Source organism: Protopterus annectens, chromosome 6.part0 (genome assembly GCF_019279795.1).
Source record: "Protopterus annectens isolate FY-2018-M chromosome 6.part0, PAN1.0, whole genome shotgun sequence".
Taxonomy (NCBI): Eukaryota; Metazoa; Chordata; order Ceratodontiformes; family Protopteridae; genus Protopterus; species Protopterus annectens.
Window position 1 is genome coordinate 1733908242 of NC_056737.1, and position 14387 is coordinate 1733922628.

A 14387-nucleotide genomic window follows, 5' to 3' on the forward strand; every position below is an offset into this window, starting at 1 on the left:
TGACTGAGCTCTTTTGCCTGTTCACTTTCTGTAAGAACTTTGGAATCAGAGGAGGAGGAGGAGAGGCACAGAGGAGACCTGGGGGGGGGGGTCGTGAATCCCTCAGTGACTCCCCATGCCCATGACTTTTTTAAGTCATTTTAATGGACAATTTCAGGCCAATAAAGCCAAACCCCACTAGTTAGTCAAACACTCTGCTTGTGCTATGCTGATGAGGTCAAACAAAGCTGAAATATGTATATCCACAGCTAGCGGGGTTTGGCTTTATTGAAAAATAAGAAAATAATAATAAGAAAAAAGTCATGGGCATTCAGAATCGCCATATAGCTGAAACACAGTACAGTACAGTTGTGTACACTTACCATAAATGTAGATGTTCGAGTGTATTCACTGTTGCAGTCATTACATTTGGGTAATCTGCTGGCAGGTTGCCCATAGTCGGCCTGAATTCCAAAGTCTTGGGTCCTGCGTCGGTTGCTGTCTCCTCTTCCATGACGTCAGGTCGTCAGGGGTATAAAACATGCAGCCGATGCCATTTTCTTTAGTTTTTCTTGCCCCCCATGTCAGGTGCCCCCAAAAAGGTAGCAATATTATAAATATTTATATATATATATATACATGCATCAATATAAACTTTACCTTCATCTACAAGCAAATATACCACATAGGTTGTAGAAGATAGAGAAGGAAAGATAAACTGTAGAATGACAGGGGGATGGTGAGAGGGTAACCTGGACTGCTACAGTGAATACACTCGAACATCTACATTTATGGTAAGTGTACACAACTGTACTATGTTCTTCGTGTTTCACTGTTGCATTACATTTGGGTAGAATCCCAAAGCTATGGTTGGGAGGCTGGAGCTAAACAGCATTAGGTGAGGCTATAAGGCCCTGCAGTACTGCAGTGACAAAGCCTGCTCTCGACTTAGAGTAGAGTGGCAAATGGTAATGCTTTGTAAAGGTGTGAACAGAACTCCAAGTAGCAGCCTCTAGAATGTCCTTGGTTGGTATTCCTCTGAGAAAGGCTGCTGAAGTAGCTGCAGCTCTGGTGGAGTGAAACTTAATGCCCTTGGGCACAGGTTTGCCATGGTGTAAGTAGCAGAAACAGATGCAATGGCTTATCCACTTTGAAACTGTCTGCGTTGAAATAGCCTTTCCTTCTGATCCTGCAGCATATGGCACTAGTAATTGCTCAGTTTTTCTTAGAGCTTTAGTCCTGCTCAAGTAGAATCTTAGCTGTCTGTGTATGTCCAAGGAATGCAGAATTCTCTCCCCTTTGTTCTGCGGATTTGGATAAAAAGTTGGCAGATGAATTGTTTGTTAAGAGCCACACTGGAAACGACCTTAGGCATAAAAGTAGGATTTGTCCTCAGAGACACTCTATCTGGGTAAAATATGATAAAAGTATCTACAGCCATGAGGGCCTGTAGCTCTGAAACTCTTCTTGCTGAAGTAATTGCTAGTAGCAGAGCTGTCTTCCATGATAAGAACTTTATATCAGCGGTAGCAGCTGGTTCAAATGGAGGCAGGGTGAGCTTTTCCAAAACATAATTGAGGTCCCATGCAGGTAATGGTGGTCTTCTAGGAGGCCTTAAATTTTTGGCTCCTCTAAGATACTGCTTTAGTAAAGGATGAGAAAGGATTGGTGGCTCTGTATTGTCATGAGCCAAAATGGCAAAGGCATAGGTTTTGATTGATGAGAAAGATTGGCCTTTGTCAAGCATCTCAGTTAAGTATTGTAATATCTGAGGAATATGTGGTTCTGCTGTATCAGTTCCTTGTGCTTGATTCCAAGCACAGAATCTCTTCCATTTGTCAGTATAAGATTTTCTAGTACTAGGCCTTCTGGCTTCCAAAATGACATCCACCACAGCTTTACTGAGAGGTGTCATTTGTATGATTACAGGATTAGCCATGCTGCCAGGTTCAGAGTCTGTAATTGACTGTGCAGGATCTGATTGTTTTTCTGGGACAGAAGTTGTGGTTTCTGAGGCAAGGTCCAAGCTGGGTATTGAGACAAGTTCCTTAGGATTGGGTACCAGTACTGGCGGGGCCAGTCTGGGGCAATTAATATCATCTTTGGCTTCTCTTGTCTGACTTTTAGGAGGACCTTGAGTAGAAGAGGCAGAGGAGGAAAGGCATAAACTGATAGGTTTTTCCAACTGAAGGATAGGGCATCCACTTTCCATGCTTGTCTGTGATAAGTCCTTGTGCAGAATCTTTTCAGTTGATAATTTTGAGGAGAGACAAATAGATCTATGTCTGGGCTCCCCCATTTTTCTGTTATCATGCTGAAGACTTGTGAATTTAGTTTCCACTCGTGAAGATCCATAAGGTTTCTGCTTAAATCGTCTGCCAGAGTGTTTTGTTTTCCTGGCAGGAATTGAGCTTGAAGATGTATTTGGTAGGTCAAAGCTGTGTCCCACAGTGCCTAATCTGCAAAGGGGGTATGAGTGCGTGCCCCCTTGCTTGTTTATATACCACATGACTGTGGTGTTGTCCATCTTTATCAGTAGTTGTCCTGGATGAATTAAGTCCTTGAAGGCTGTTAGGCCATTTTAAACAGCTAGCATCTCTTTTTGGTTGATATGTAGATGCATTTGATCTGGTGCCCATATGCCCTGAATGCATCTTCCTGCCATGTGGGCCTCCCAGGCATAATATGATGCGTCTGTTGTTAAGGTTTGGCTGGCAGGGGGTAGAATGAAGGCCCGTCCCATGTTTTGGTGACAGGCCTTTGCCCACCATAGAAACTCCTGTTGCAGGCAGGGAATGAGAGGAATCATTGTTTCCAGACTGTGTGAATGTTGGCTCCATAAACTTTTTAGGTACCATTGAAGTTTCCTCATATGCAGTCTTGCATATGGAATTATTAGGATGCAGGATGCCATGAAGCCCAGAGCCTGCAGAATTTGTCTTGCAGAAGACTGGGTTTTTGTTGCCATCAGTTTGAAGTAAGCAGTCAGTTGCCTTTGTTTGTCTAGCGTGAGGTAAGCCATCTGGGAAGTTGTATTCAAGCTTGCACCCAGGAATCTTATCTTTTGAGAGGGTACCAATTGTGATTTCTTTTCATTTATTGTATACCCTAGGCATGTTAGAAGCCTTTTCACTAATGCCAGGTGTCGTAGAAGAGTGTCCTTGTTCTCTGCTTTGAATGAGACAGTCGTCCAAGTAAGGATATATTTGAATACTTCTTTGTCTGCAAAATGCAATTACTGGTGCCAGGCACTTTGTAAAGACCCTGGGCGCAGTAGATAAGCCAAAGGGCAGTGCAGAGAATCAGTAATGCATTAAGCCAGCCTTGAATCTGAAGTATCTTCTGCACGACTGTCTTATTGGGACATGCAGGTATGCCTCTTTTAGGTCTAAAGTCACCAGCCAAGCATTCTTGCCCAGCATGGGCAGAAGCTGCTGCAAAGTGAGCATTTTGAATTTTGGAATGTCCAGGTATGTGTTCAAAATCGATAAATCCAGTATTGGTCACCAGGCCCTGTCCTTTCTGGGTACCAAGAACAGTCTTGAGTAAAAACCTTGTCCTTTTTCCTGTTCTAGTACTGTCTGAATGGCCCCCATATCCATGAGGGATGTAACCTGTTTCTGTGCCTCTGCCCATTGCTTTTTTGGCAGATCTGGCCAACCATTCGTCATTGGCAGAGTGTGGAAATGAAATATGTATCCATGTGATACGATATTTAGTACCCACTTGTCCTGGGTTATTAACTGCCAATTTTGAGCAAAAAGTGCTAATTTTCCCCCTATAGGTGCTGCCAAAAGATAAGTGCTTGGTGTAGGAAAAGGGAAGTCATTGGGATTGCTTTCTGTAGGTTTGCGCTTTATCTCCTCAAGATTTGGAGGTGGATGCGCCCCATTGCTTTGACCTGTATGAGTCTTGAGCCTGGTACCTGGAACCATTAGGGCATCTGGATTTGCCCCTTTGAGCTCTGTCTGACACAGGAAAGGACCAATTTTTTGTAAGCCAGTGTGTACTGAATCTTGGTGGCTGCACTTGTAAGAAATCTTTAACAGTTTGCATAGACTTAGCTTTGTCTTCCATTTTCTTTAAAACTCTTCTGCCTTAATATCAAACAGAGAATCATGCTGTAAAGGTGCATCTAGCAATTTAGCTTTAACATGATCAGGCAAATTTTGTTCCTTTAACCAGGCATGCCTCCTAATCACAGATCCAGTAACTGCGGCCCTGCCGGAGGCCTCTAAAGAATCAAAACCACATTGCAAAGTATGCTTTCCAACTTGTTCAGCTGCATGCAACAATTCCTGCAATTCTTTATTTTCTGCACATTCTGAAATCAACATAATTTTCTGTTTCAGCAATCCCATAACATGTTGTTAGTACTTACGCATATGAAATTTACAATTTAAGGCCCTGATTGCCAAGGTTGCAGATGTGTAAACCTTTTTTCCCCATCTGTCCAGTGCCCTAGAATCTCTGCCAGAGGGAGTAGGGTGTTTTGCTGTTGAGTTCTTAACTCCCTTTGGACCCTGTGAAATAGTTTCAGGATCAGCAGCAGGGTTTCTAAATAAAAATTTATGTGAGTCGGGTACTCTGTAATATCTGTCAGGTTTGCTGGGAGCCGGAGGTAAGGAGTCAGGGGTCAAGCTTGACTCCGAAAATACCATCATCCACAATGTCTAAAACAGGGGAATGGCTAAAGGCTTGTGCTGAATGAGAAGAAGGAAATCCCTGAGCCTCTCTTTTGATTCTGAGAAATCTTGACTCTCCCAGTGAAAATGCTCCCTCAAAGTATGCAAGGTTTCTCCAAATGAATAATCCTCAGGAGGAGATGCAGATGGAATAGACTCCTCAGCATCAGAATCCTCATAGGGAGGTATAGATACTTCCTGATCAGAAGAGGAATCAGAAGAAACAGAAACCTGATCTGAAGATTCATAATCAGTGTCTTGCCTAGGCCTCTTATCTGGAGGGGGAGTGGTACCCCTGATCAAGGTAATAAGGTCTTCAGCCATTTTGATCATCTGTTTTTTAGGCATAGAGGCCTGTGCACGTGGCTCATGCATCGTTTTTTTAGGTTTAGAAGTTGCTTTTGTCTTTGGTTTTGCAGCTGTCATCGGTTTGATGTACAAATGTTGAGGTCTGAATACACCCTCAAAAGCCGGTGCCTGCTCAGTGGCTCCGGACCCATCTGAGGGAGATACATCCGTCGGTCTAATACCTTGAGTATCTTGCGGCATGCCGGACTCAACATGGGTGTCGGTAGAGGCCTGCGACTCGAAGGTAGCGAGTATCAGGGGCTGCAAAGGTGCCTCACTGAGTACTGGCGAACCGGCGACTGGCTTAGGAGAAGCTTCGTCATCGGTTTTGGATCTCGACTGCCTTTCTCTATCCTTTTCTTTGCATTTTTTTATGTACTCCGGTAGTCAGATTGCTATCCGACGACATTTCTGGGTAGTTAAATCTGTTTCCGAAATACTTTGATGCAAAAATATACTGACGCTTAATAGTGTGTTGGTTAAGTCTAGCACAAAACCGACAGCCAGGCACGTTGTGATCATGGCCTAGGCAAGGAATACAGTATAAATGGAAATCCTTATGAGGTATTTGCTTATGTGGTCGAGTCGGATCTGAGGATTGGATCCTAGACCCATTCGTGAGGAAGAATGAAAAGGACAACATCAGACTGATTTAGCATAAAAATAAGTTTTCTGATGCACTGCTCATACTTCTTGACTCTAAATATCTAACTCATACAAGTCTGCTATCTGAAACTTTAAAATTTTATGACTGCATAGAAATCTGACTTTTGAAAATCATTTTCATATTAGACTACACTAGATCAGCTATGTCACAGTATGAGTCATATAAACTTTCCTGTTTGCATACAGCTATTCACTAATGCCTCCATTACAGTACATATTTCAAACCTGGTAAATACTCCACCATGAGATCAGCATACTTCAAGCACTAACTTTAAGACTTTACTGTTACTTTACCTGATAACCAAAGTGATCTGCATTAAAGGAACCCAAACACTCAGGGAAAATAACTAAAGTTTAATGTTGAGTGCTTTTTTCCTCTAAATTATAGGACTTTATCAATCCTCAACACTCAAACAGAGAAAAAAAAAGTTTAATGTTGAGTACTTTCATCCTCTGAATCATAGGATTTCATCAGATGAAGGTTCTATGCATTAAACATTATTTCCTCCATCTGACTGTTCAGGATTCTTTGACGCAGATTACTTTATTAGTTTTTATATCTGTGTTGTTACTGCAATATAGTTTTGTAACTTTAGCTGCGCAAGCAATATGTCACAATGTCAGATTTCTAAACTTGCCTGATATGTTCTTCCACATGCATGAACATAGAATTTTTGTGCTCCTGGATAAGTTTGGAATTTACAGTATGAGTCAAGGGAAGATCTTTAACTTGCTCTGCTGACAGCCATCCTTGGTTTCTCTTCTGCAAAACATATGTTTATTATGTCAAATAATGTTCCAGGTAAGCTATTATCGAACTTCACTGTAAAAGCAAAGCACATTGCACCCATTATAAAATATCTGTTTGAAAGTAGGTTTTTGAATGGCTAATAATTCTGGCATGCAAAGCATCCATATGATAAAAAACAGCTTAGATTAAAAAAATAGGTTGCCAACCAACTATATAAAAATGAAGACCTTTAATCTGTCATTTTCCCACCTGCTTAGTAACTCTTTTGACATATTATTACAACTTCACCTTCTCAAGCCTGTCTTATAAAAAACATAACACACACAAAAAACTGTTCTGAGTCTTTACTATTACAGTATGTTTGTAGTACTAATAGGATTGGATTCCAAAAGGCCTAGTGTAACAATGCTGAAGGCCTGTGCCACCACTCAGTGCCATCCTGAGCCCATAATTCTGTTCTGCCTCCCGGGCTGACTTGAATCTGCCAATGCACACACAATGCCAGAGACTACTAGCTGTTCCATATATAAGGGACGCCATACCATGGACTACTGTTATACACTTTACATTAATGAAAGTCATTACTTATTTATGGCTTAGTCCAAAGATAGCTAATCCCAATACATACTCTCAATATTCACCAAAGACAGCCAATTCTACAAGATCACCTGTATTTTGGCTATACCACCATGGTAGTGTGCAGCATTTCAAGTAGTAAAGAACGGTCACAGTTGCCCTCTGTGTATGAAGGGAATGACTATGACTGTATTATGTGCACAGCCACTGCCTACATTACACCATCCCTGTGTGCTGTTCCTCTTGTATGTCTGTAATGCTGCTGCAGACATATGGGCATACCCTCATGTTATGCCTGCACTTACACTTCTGACATGCAGTGGGGATTTCTCTTCAGTACTGGAACAGCCCACTACAGTCAGTGCACTACAATACTGCATTGCAACTATATATTACAGAACTATATTAATGAATACTTAATAAGTATTTTAGTATCATGAGGAACAACTGTTTTTTAGAATCGGGACTAGACCTCTGTGATTCCTCAACTGTCCATTTTCATTCTTCCTCAACTGATGGGTTGGATCCGAGACTCTAATCCAACTCTGCTACTTCCATGTAGGATCCTAGAACTGTCAAGCTCCTCCATTTACCCACAATGCTCCACCAACCTAATATCCCTCGGGTTGAGTTTGCTGCTCCTAGATACAACAGGAAAGTGGCAGAATATGAAAATGGAAGCTGGAGCTCAAACAAGGATCAGAGATTCCTCTAATGCTCTTCGATCTCTCCAGAAAAAAACTAAAGAGGGGGTAGGAGGTTGGGGGGTTGAAGAATGAAAATGAACAACACAGTTAGAACTTTATGGTGAGTACTTAACTTTTGAATCTGATGTTGTCATTTTATTTTATTCCTCACCTGATGGGACAGAGTCCCCAGCTACCACAACCCTGGTAAGACCCTAAGGTAGGATACTCCAGAGTACCACTGAGTCAAAGGCTGTTCTGCCCCTAGGGACCAGATCCAGTTTGGAATGAGCAATAAAGATATAATGATTAGCCTGTGTTGCAACTGCAGAATCATCAGCCAAGGATGCTCTAGACCAAAAAGTTGAAGAAACACTACAAACCTAGTGAAATGGGTTCTAGGGGGTTTTGGTAAAGGTAAACTCAATTTTCCATAGACAAAAGTAATATAATCAGTCAAACATTTAGAAAAAAGTAACTTTAGATACTGGGTTGCCTAATTTGATTGAAGAAAAGGAAATACACAATTGTTCAGATTTTCTTAAGTCTTTGGTTCTCTGAGGGTAAAAATGAAGCTGTCTATGCATATACTCTCCTTTGAGAAGTTCGGAAAGAAAACTGGGAGATTAATGACCTGATTGATACTGGACTCAGAAACTATCTTGGATAGAAAAGACAGATTAGTTTGTAAAGACACCTGTCCTTGTGAAAAATTAGATAAGCGGTTTTGAAGAAAGAGTTTGGAGTTCAGATATTCTTCTAACTGAGGTAACGGCCACTAAGAATATGGTCTTTCAAGATAAAAAGTTGAGGTCAGCCTTGGCCGAAGGTTCAAAAGGTGGTTGAATCAAGGCCTGAAGCACAATATTTCAATACCAAGGAGGCGTGGGGTCTTTTAATGAGGGTCTAAGCAGAAACGTTGCCTTATGGAAGGCTTTGCAAAGTTTAAAGCAGGCTAAGGTAGAGTTATTTATGCTCAGATGAAAGTTGAAAATGGCTGCCAATTGAACTTTAATAGTGGAAAAACTAGCCCTTTCATTGATAATCATAGCTAAGAAGTCAATGATAGTTGTGATTGGTGCTGAAAGGGTGTCTACATTTTTGTTTAGAGCCCAGTGAACAAATCTTTTCCATTTACTCTTGTAAATCTTTCTAGTAGAAGCCTTATGTGAAGACAACAAAATATGACAGTCAGGGAGGAGAGCCTGGACTGTCTAGCAATCAGTGGAAGTGGAGACACCATGCAGAATCAAGCTGTTGGGCTGAGATTCAGAATGTACAGTTGAGTCAAACTGTCTGGATGGGGCAGAAGGTCTGGAGCCGGGTCCCAAGTCCATGGTTTTCACATTGGATAATGCAAAGAAAAAAGGGAAAAACATATTTGTTGTGACCAATAAGGAGTAATTATTATTACTTTGCTCCTCAAATGAATTGCTTTCTGTAGAACTTTGTAATTAAGAGGAAAAAGAAGAAAGCATGTAGAAATCCCAGGGACCAAGTGTATAAAAAAGGATCCCGCAGTGACTCCCCTGGGGGGGGGGGGGCAGGGCAGGGTAGTTGCTGCACTTTGAACGTAAGGCAAAGAGGCTGCAGGAAGGCTGGCCCCTTCAACGTAGAAATCCTTTTCATCATAACTAACACTAGGTAAGACTGCAATCCAAACTGTAGCTTGCTACAGATCTCACACCATACCCCAAGATTCTCACTACGCCTTTCTAAACATACTGGAAAATATTAAGATAGAACCAAACACCCTAATACTGGGTGATTTTAACTACCCTGCCATTAACTGGGAAAACTACTCATGTACCAACACCTTTGCCCAACGGTTCTTGGAATTCATAAATTCCAATGCCCTGGATCAACTAATCCATAGTCCCACCAGGGGTTCCAATATCCTAGACCTGGTCATTATCAACATGGAAAATTGATGCTCCACACCTATGGTCACCCCCTCGTTAGTCAGGTCTGACCATAAGCTAATCACCCTTAACATCCACATCCCACCCCCACCCCCCAGTAAGGAAACCTCCATAAAAAACTTCTCCAAAGCCAACTTCATGCTACTCAAGTCAGAAGTGACAAACTTCATGACACCCATGCAGACGATAACTGAAAGTTCAACTGCTGAATCCTACACTAAGGCACTGTATGAGCACATCCACTCATGCATGAATCGTGCCATCCCAAATAGAACCAAGATGCTCTCATCCAAAAAAAGGAAGCCAGTCTGGTGGTCCCCTGCCATAAACAAACTTTACAAAAAAAGGAAGAAACTGTTGCAGAAAAGAGGAAAATCCCAGGATGCAAAATACTCCCTTACCAGCCTCAGTAAGAAACTGAGATCCCTCATAAAATCCTCCAAAGCTAGTTACGAAAATAAAATTACCAAAGATTCCAAAGACAACCACAAGGCATTCTATAACTATGTCAAGAATCTAAATGGCAATGCTCAGATCTGCTCTGAGCTAAAACAGAATGGCATTAAATATACTGATCTGAAAGATATTGCCAATATCCTGGCAGATCGATTTAGTGCCAACTTCACCCCCTAAATGGCCCATCTCAATACAGGAAGATTGCCAAATTCCAGTAATAATGGCCACACAGGTAAAAAACGCACTCTCCAAAGCTAAGAATACAGCATCCATGGGACCAGATGACATCCCGGGCTGTGTACTACATGAACTACAATATGAAGAACTACAATATGAACTGGCACCTCACCTAAGTGTCATGTTTAATCATAGCCTCACCTCAGGTTTCGTGCCCACTGAGTGGCGCAGAGCTACATTTATCCCACTCCACAAGGGGGGATCCACCTTGGATCCTGGAAACTACCATCCCATCAGTCTGACGAGCCTTATCTGCAAGGCCATGGAGCATATTATCATGGAACTTATAAACAAAGACATTGGCAACCTTCAAACACTGGACCCCACCTAGTTTAGGTTCATGAAGGGCCGATCTTGTCTCCTGCACCTGATTGACTTTGAATCAGTCTCCAGGGCCATGGACAAGGGTAAGGTGGTCCACACAGCCTATCTAGACCTTGCCAAGGCCTTTGACACCATCCTCCACTCTGGAATCATAGATAAACTTACTAAGCTGGGCATTAATCCCTACGTCATCCAATGGGTTGCTAACTGGCTTACTGATAGAACCCACACTGTAAAAGTAGCCAACTCCAAATCCAGCTCCAGACAAGTGACAAGTGGAATACCTCAGGGTTCAGTCCTGGGATTGCTCTTGTTTGGCATCTACTTCTCTGAAGTACAGGCCAACACTAAGGGACTCGGGCTAACAAAGTTTGCAGATGATTGCAAACTGGGAGCCATTATTGAATCCCAAAATGATGTGGATACTCTACAAAAGAGCCTTACAGAAACAGATGCTTAGTGCCAGAGCCATGGGCTCAGGCTCAATGCCAAGAAATGTATAGTTATCCCCTTTGAGAAAAAACATGTACCCCGTGAATTACCATATAGGTGGCAATACACTAAACACTGAAAGTGTGATAAGAGACTTAGGGACAAAGGTGGACAGTGGTCTCACCTTCGATAACCACATCGCCACAACAGTCAGGAAATCCTTCTATGTGGCACACCTCATCACTAAGGGCTTTTCATCCAGAAAAAAGGAGGTCATTGTCCCACTGTACTCATTATAGAATACAATGCCCCGTTTGGTATGTACCTCTCAAGACATCTGCAACAACTGGAAAGGCCGCAGAAATACCTCACTAAAAGAATCACAGGCCTAAAGCAGATGCCCTACGCTGACCGCTTTAAAAAACTCCAGCTATACTCTGTCGCATATCGTCTACTCAGAGGCAATCTCTGCTTAACATACAAGCCATGTCAAACCCAGAGCTGTTGGACATGCTACACTTAGAAAAATCCCAATCCCTCAGAGCCACACGCTCCAGGGACTTAAACCTTGTCATCACAATAAACAAAACATGCTGGAGGGATAGGTTCCTGACCCAGAGACTCCCCATACTCTGGAATAGATTGCCCATACATGTCAAGCAGAGTGCCTCTTTGGCCCTCTTCAAAAGGAACCTTGACGATTGGATGGGAGAAAGGAAATTCACCCCGGGGATCACGTCAGTCGCCCTGCTAGACAGGGATCCAGGGAAGTAAATAGTGTGGGAAGAAATAGCCAGGGAATTGTTATGGCTAGGTTTGTAAAGGCCCTAGGGCTGATAGCCTAGTACCATTCTATGAACCTATGAACCTATATGGTATAACCTTTGGATATAATCCTTTATACTCACAAATCTGTAGTTATTTCAGCCAGATGTTTTGGTGTAAGGATAAGTGCCCTCCCTGACTGCCTTCAGAGGAAGTAATCAGGCTTCTGATCAGGAGCGCTGGTAGGGCTTACTAAGGAAATAATCCCTGAAACTGCAGTTCTGTGGGCCTCCTCTGCTGCTAGAGTGGCATTTTCCATTGAAGTTCACCTCTCTGCCCCTGGAAGAACCATCTACGTGCATCTTGAAAGGCCCTTTGGATTTTGAACCACTTTTCCCCAATGCCCCTCTAAGTCCTGGAAAGGATCTTTGGGAAAAAGGAAAAAAATATGTCTATAGCTGAAAGTGTCTTAATATCTTTCTCATAGTTGAGTAACACTTACCAAACTTTTGGGCCAGGGGGAGATAGACCACCAAAAGAAGGATTGACGGATGACCCAAATGACACTGCAAAATCACACAGATGCATCCAGGCTTGTCTTCCAATGACAACACCTGAACCTGCCAGTATGCAAGTGCAATGAGCATCGTGGACGAGCTGGACACAGACTGTAGGGTAGATGACTGGCAAGCAACTTTGTTTTACCTCCACAGAGACAACTCCTGCAAGGGTATCAGATAACTCTTTAACCAGATCCCTTTGATGTCTGGAAAAAATGGCCATAAATTCAAGTATCTTAAGGGACAGGTCAATTAAGCATAAACTCCACTTATAAACCTATCCATTGTCTGAAACTCTCTGTTAGGCAGGTGAATAGAAGACTTTTTACAGTCAGCACCTTTCCCAAGATGGCTGCAATGACCATGGACTCTAAAGACAGATCCTTGACCCTGAACTGTTTATCTTCGGAGGGAAGAAAATAATTTTGTCAGGAGTACTGGAGATGGACTGAAAGAAGTCAGGACCTTTCCCCACCTGCTGAAAAATCAACTGAATACGTTCATCAGCAGACATAATCACCCAAGAGGTAAACGGTCCATTGCTGAAGGGTAGATACACTGATTCCTCTGGGATAGGATTTTTGGTACTTCCAGTCACCCACCCACCCCCATTTTAGAGACTCCAGGGTGCCTCCAAAGGAGACATCATCAAAGGGGGAGACCTTAGAGATCCTTCTCCTTCATTAAATTCAGTATCATCAGTGACAGACTTCTCCATGGGATGAAAGTGGTTCCTCTGCACTTTCTCATCTGAGGAGGCCTCCTCAGTGGGATGGGCCTTGGGGGGGTATCAGAAGAATGATGGATCAGATATTCAGGGATCCTGCCATCTGGGAATTCATTTGGCCCCCTGGAGATGTTGGTAAGTGTGGGAGAGGTTATGGTATATAGGGCTCTTCATAGGTTCATAGGTGTGTACTAGGCTAGTGGCCCTGGAACCTTTACAAGCCTAGCCCATAGACGTGCCATGGTATCATGCCGCCTGACGTTCGTTCCCAGTGCCTCTATCAAGTAGAGTCACTGGAGTGATCCTGGGGTGAACTTTCTATTTCCCATCCACTCATCAAGATTTCTCTTGAAGAGGGCCAGTGAGGTGCTCTGCTTGACATGTATGGGAAGTCTATTCCAGAGCATGGGCAGTCTCTGGGTTATGAATCTGTCCCTCCAGCAAGTTATGTTGATTGTGGTAATGAGGTTGAGGTCTCTGAAGCATGTAGTGTGGAGGGAGTGGGATTTCTTTAGATGTAGCATTTCTAATAAAGCTGGGTCAGACATGGCTTTGTGAGTCAAGCAGAGATCGCCTCTTAGTAGACGATATGAGACAGAGAATAGATGGAGTTTTTTGAGTCTGTCCATGTACGACATGTGTTTAAGGCCTAGGATCCTCTTTGTGTGGTACTTTTGTGGTCTTTCCAGCTGTTGCATGTGTCTAGTGAGGTTACATGCCAAATGGGGCATTATACTCAATGATTGGTCTAATGAGGGAAGAGTAAAGACAGATGATGACCTCTTTCTTCCTGGATGCAAAACCCTTGGTAATGAGATGTGCCACAAAGAAGGCCTTTTTGACCACAGTGGCAATGTGGTGGTTGAAGGAGAGGTTGTTGTCAACCTATGTCCCCAGGTCTCTTATAACACCTTCAGTGTTCAGTGGACTCCCATCAATGTGGTAATTAGTGAGAACTAAGTTTTTCTCAAAGGGGATGACGATGCATTTTTGGCATTAAGCTTAAGGCCATGGTTTCGACATCAGTCATTGGTCTCAGTAAGACCTTTCTGTAGGATGTCTACATCACTTGGGGGAGTTAATAATGGCTCCCAGCTTGCAGTTGTCTGTGAACTTGGTCAGCCAGAGTCCCTCTATGTTGGCTTGGACTTCTGAGAAGTAGATGCCAAACAGCAGAGGACACATGACCAATTCCTGTGGGACTCCACTCGTGACTGGTCGGCAGTCTGACTTGGAGTCCGCTTCTTTCACACTGTGGGTTCTATCTGTGAGC

The 14387-nt window shown here is 42.8% G+C and overlaps 1 protein-coding gene across 1 annotated transcript in view; it reads right to left on the reverse strand.

The window, feature by feature from the left end:
• The window catches only part of ZSWIM2 (zinc finger SWIM-type containing 2), a 1244853-nt gene that overhangs the window by 383904 nt on the left and 846562 nt on the right, over nt 1–14387 (reverse strand). The window contains exon 7 of the mRNA XM_044075126.1: nt 6382–6441. Coding sequence (XP_043931061.1) covers nt 6382–6441 — 60 coding nt within the window. The remainder of the gene's footprint in view (nt 1–6381; nt 6442–14387) is intronic.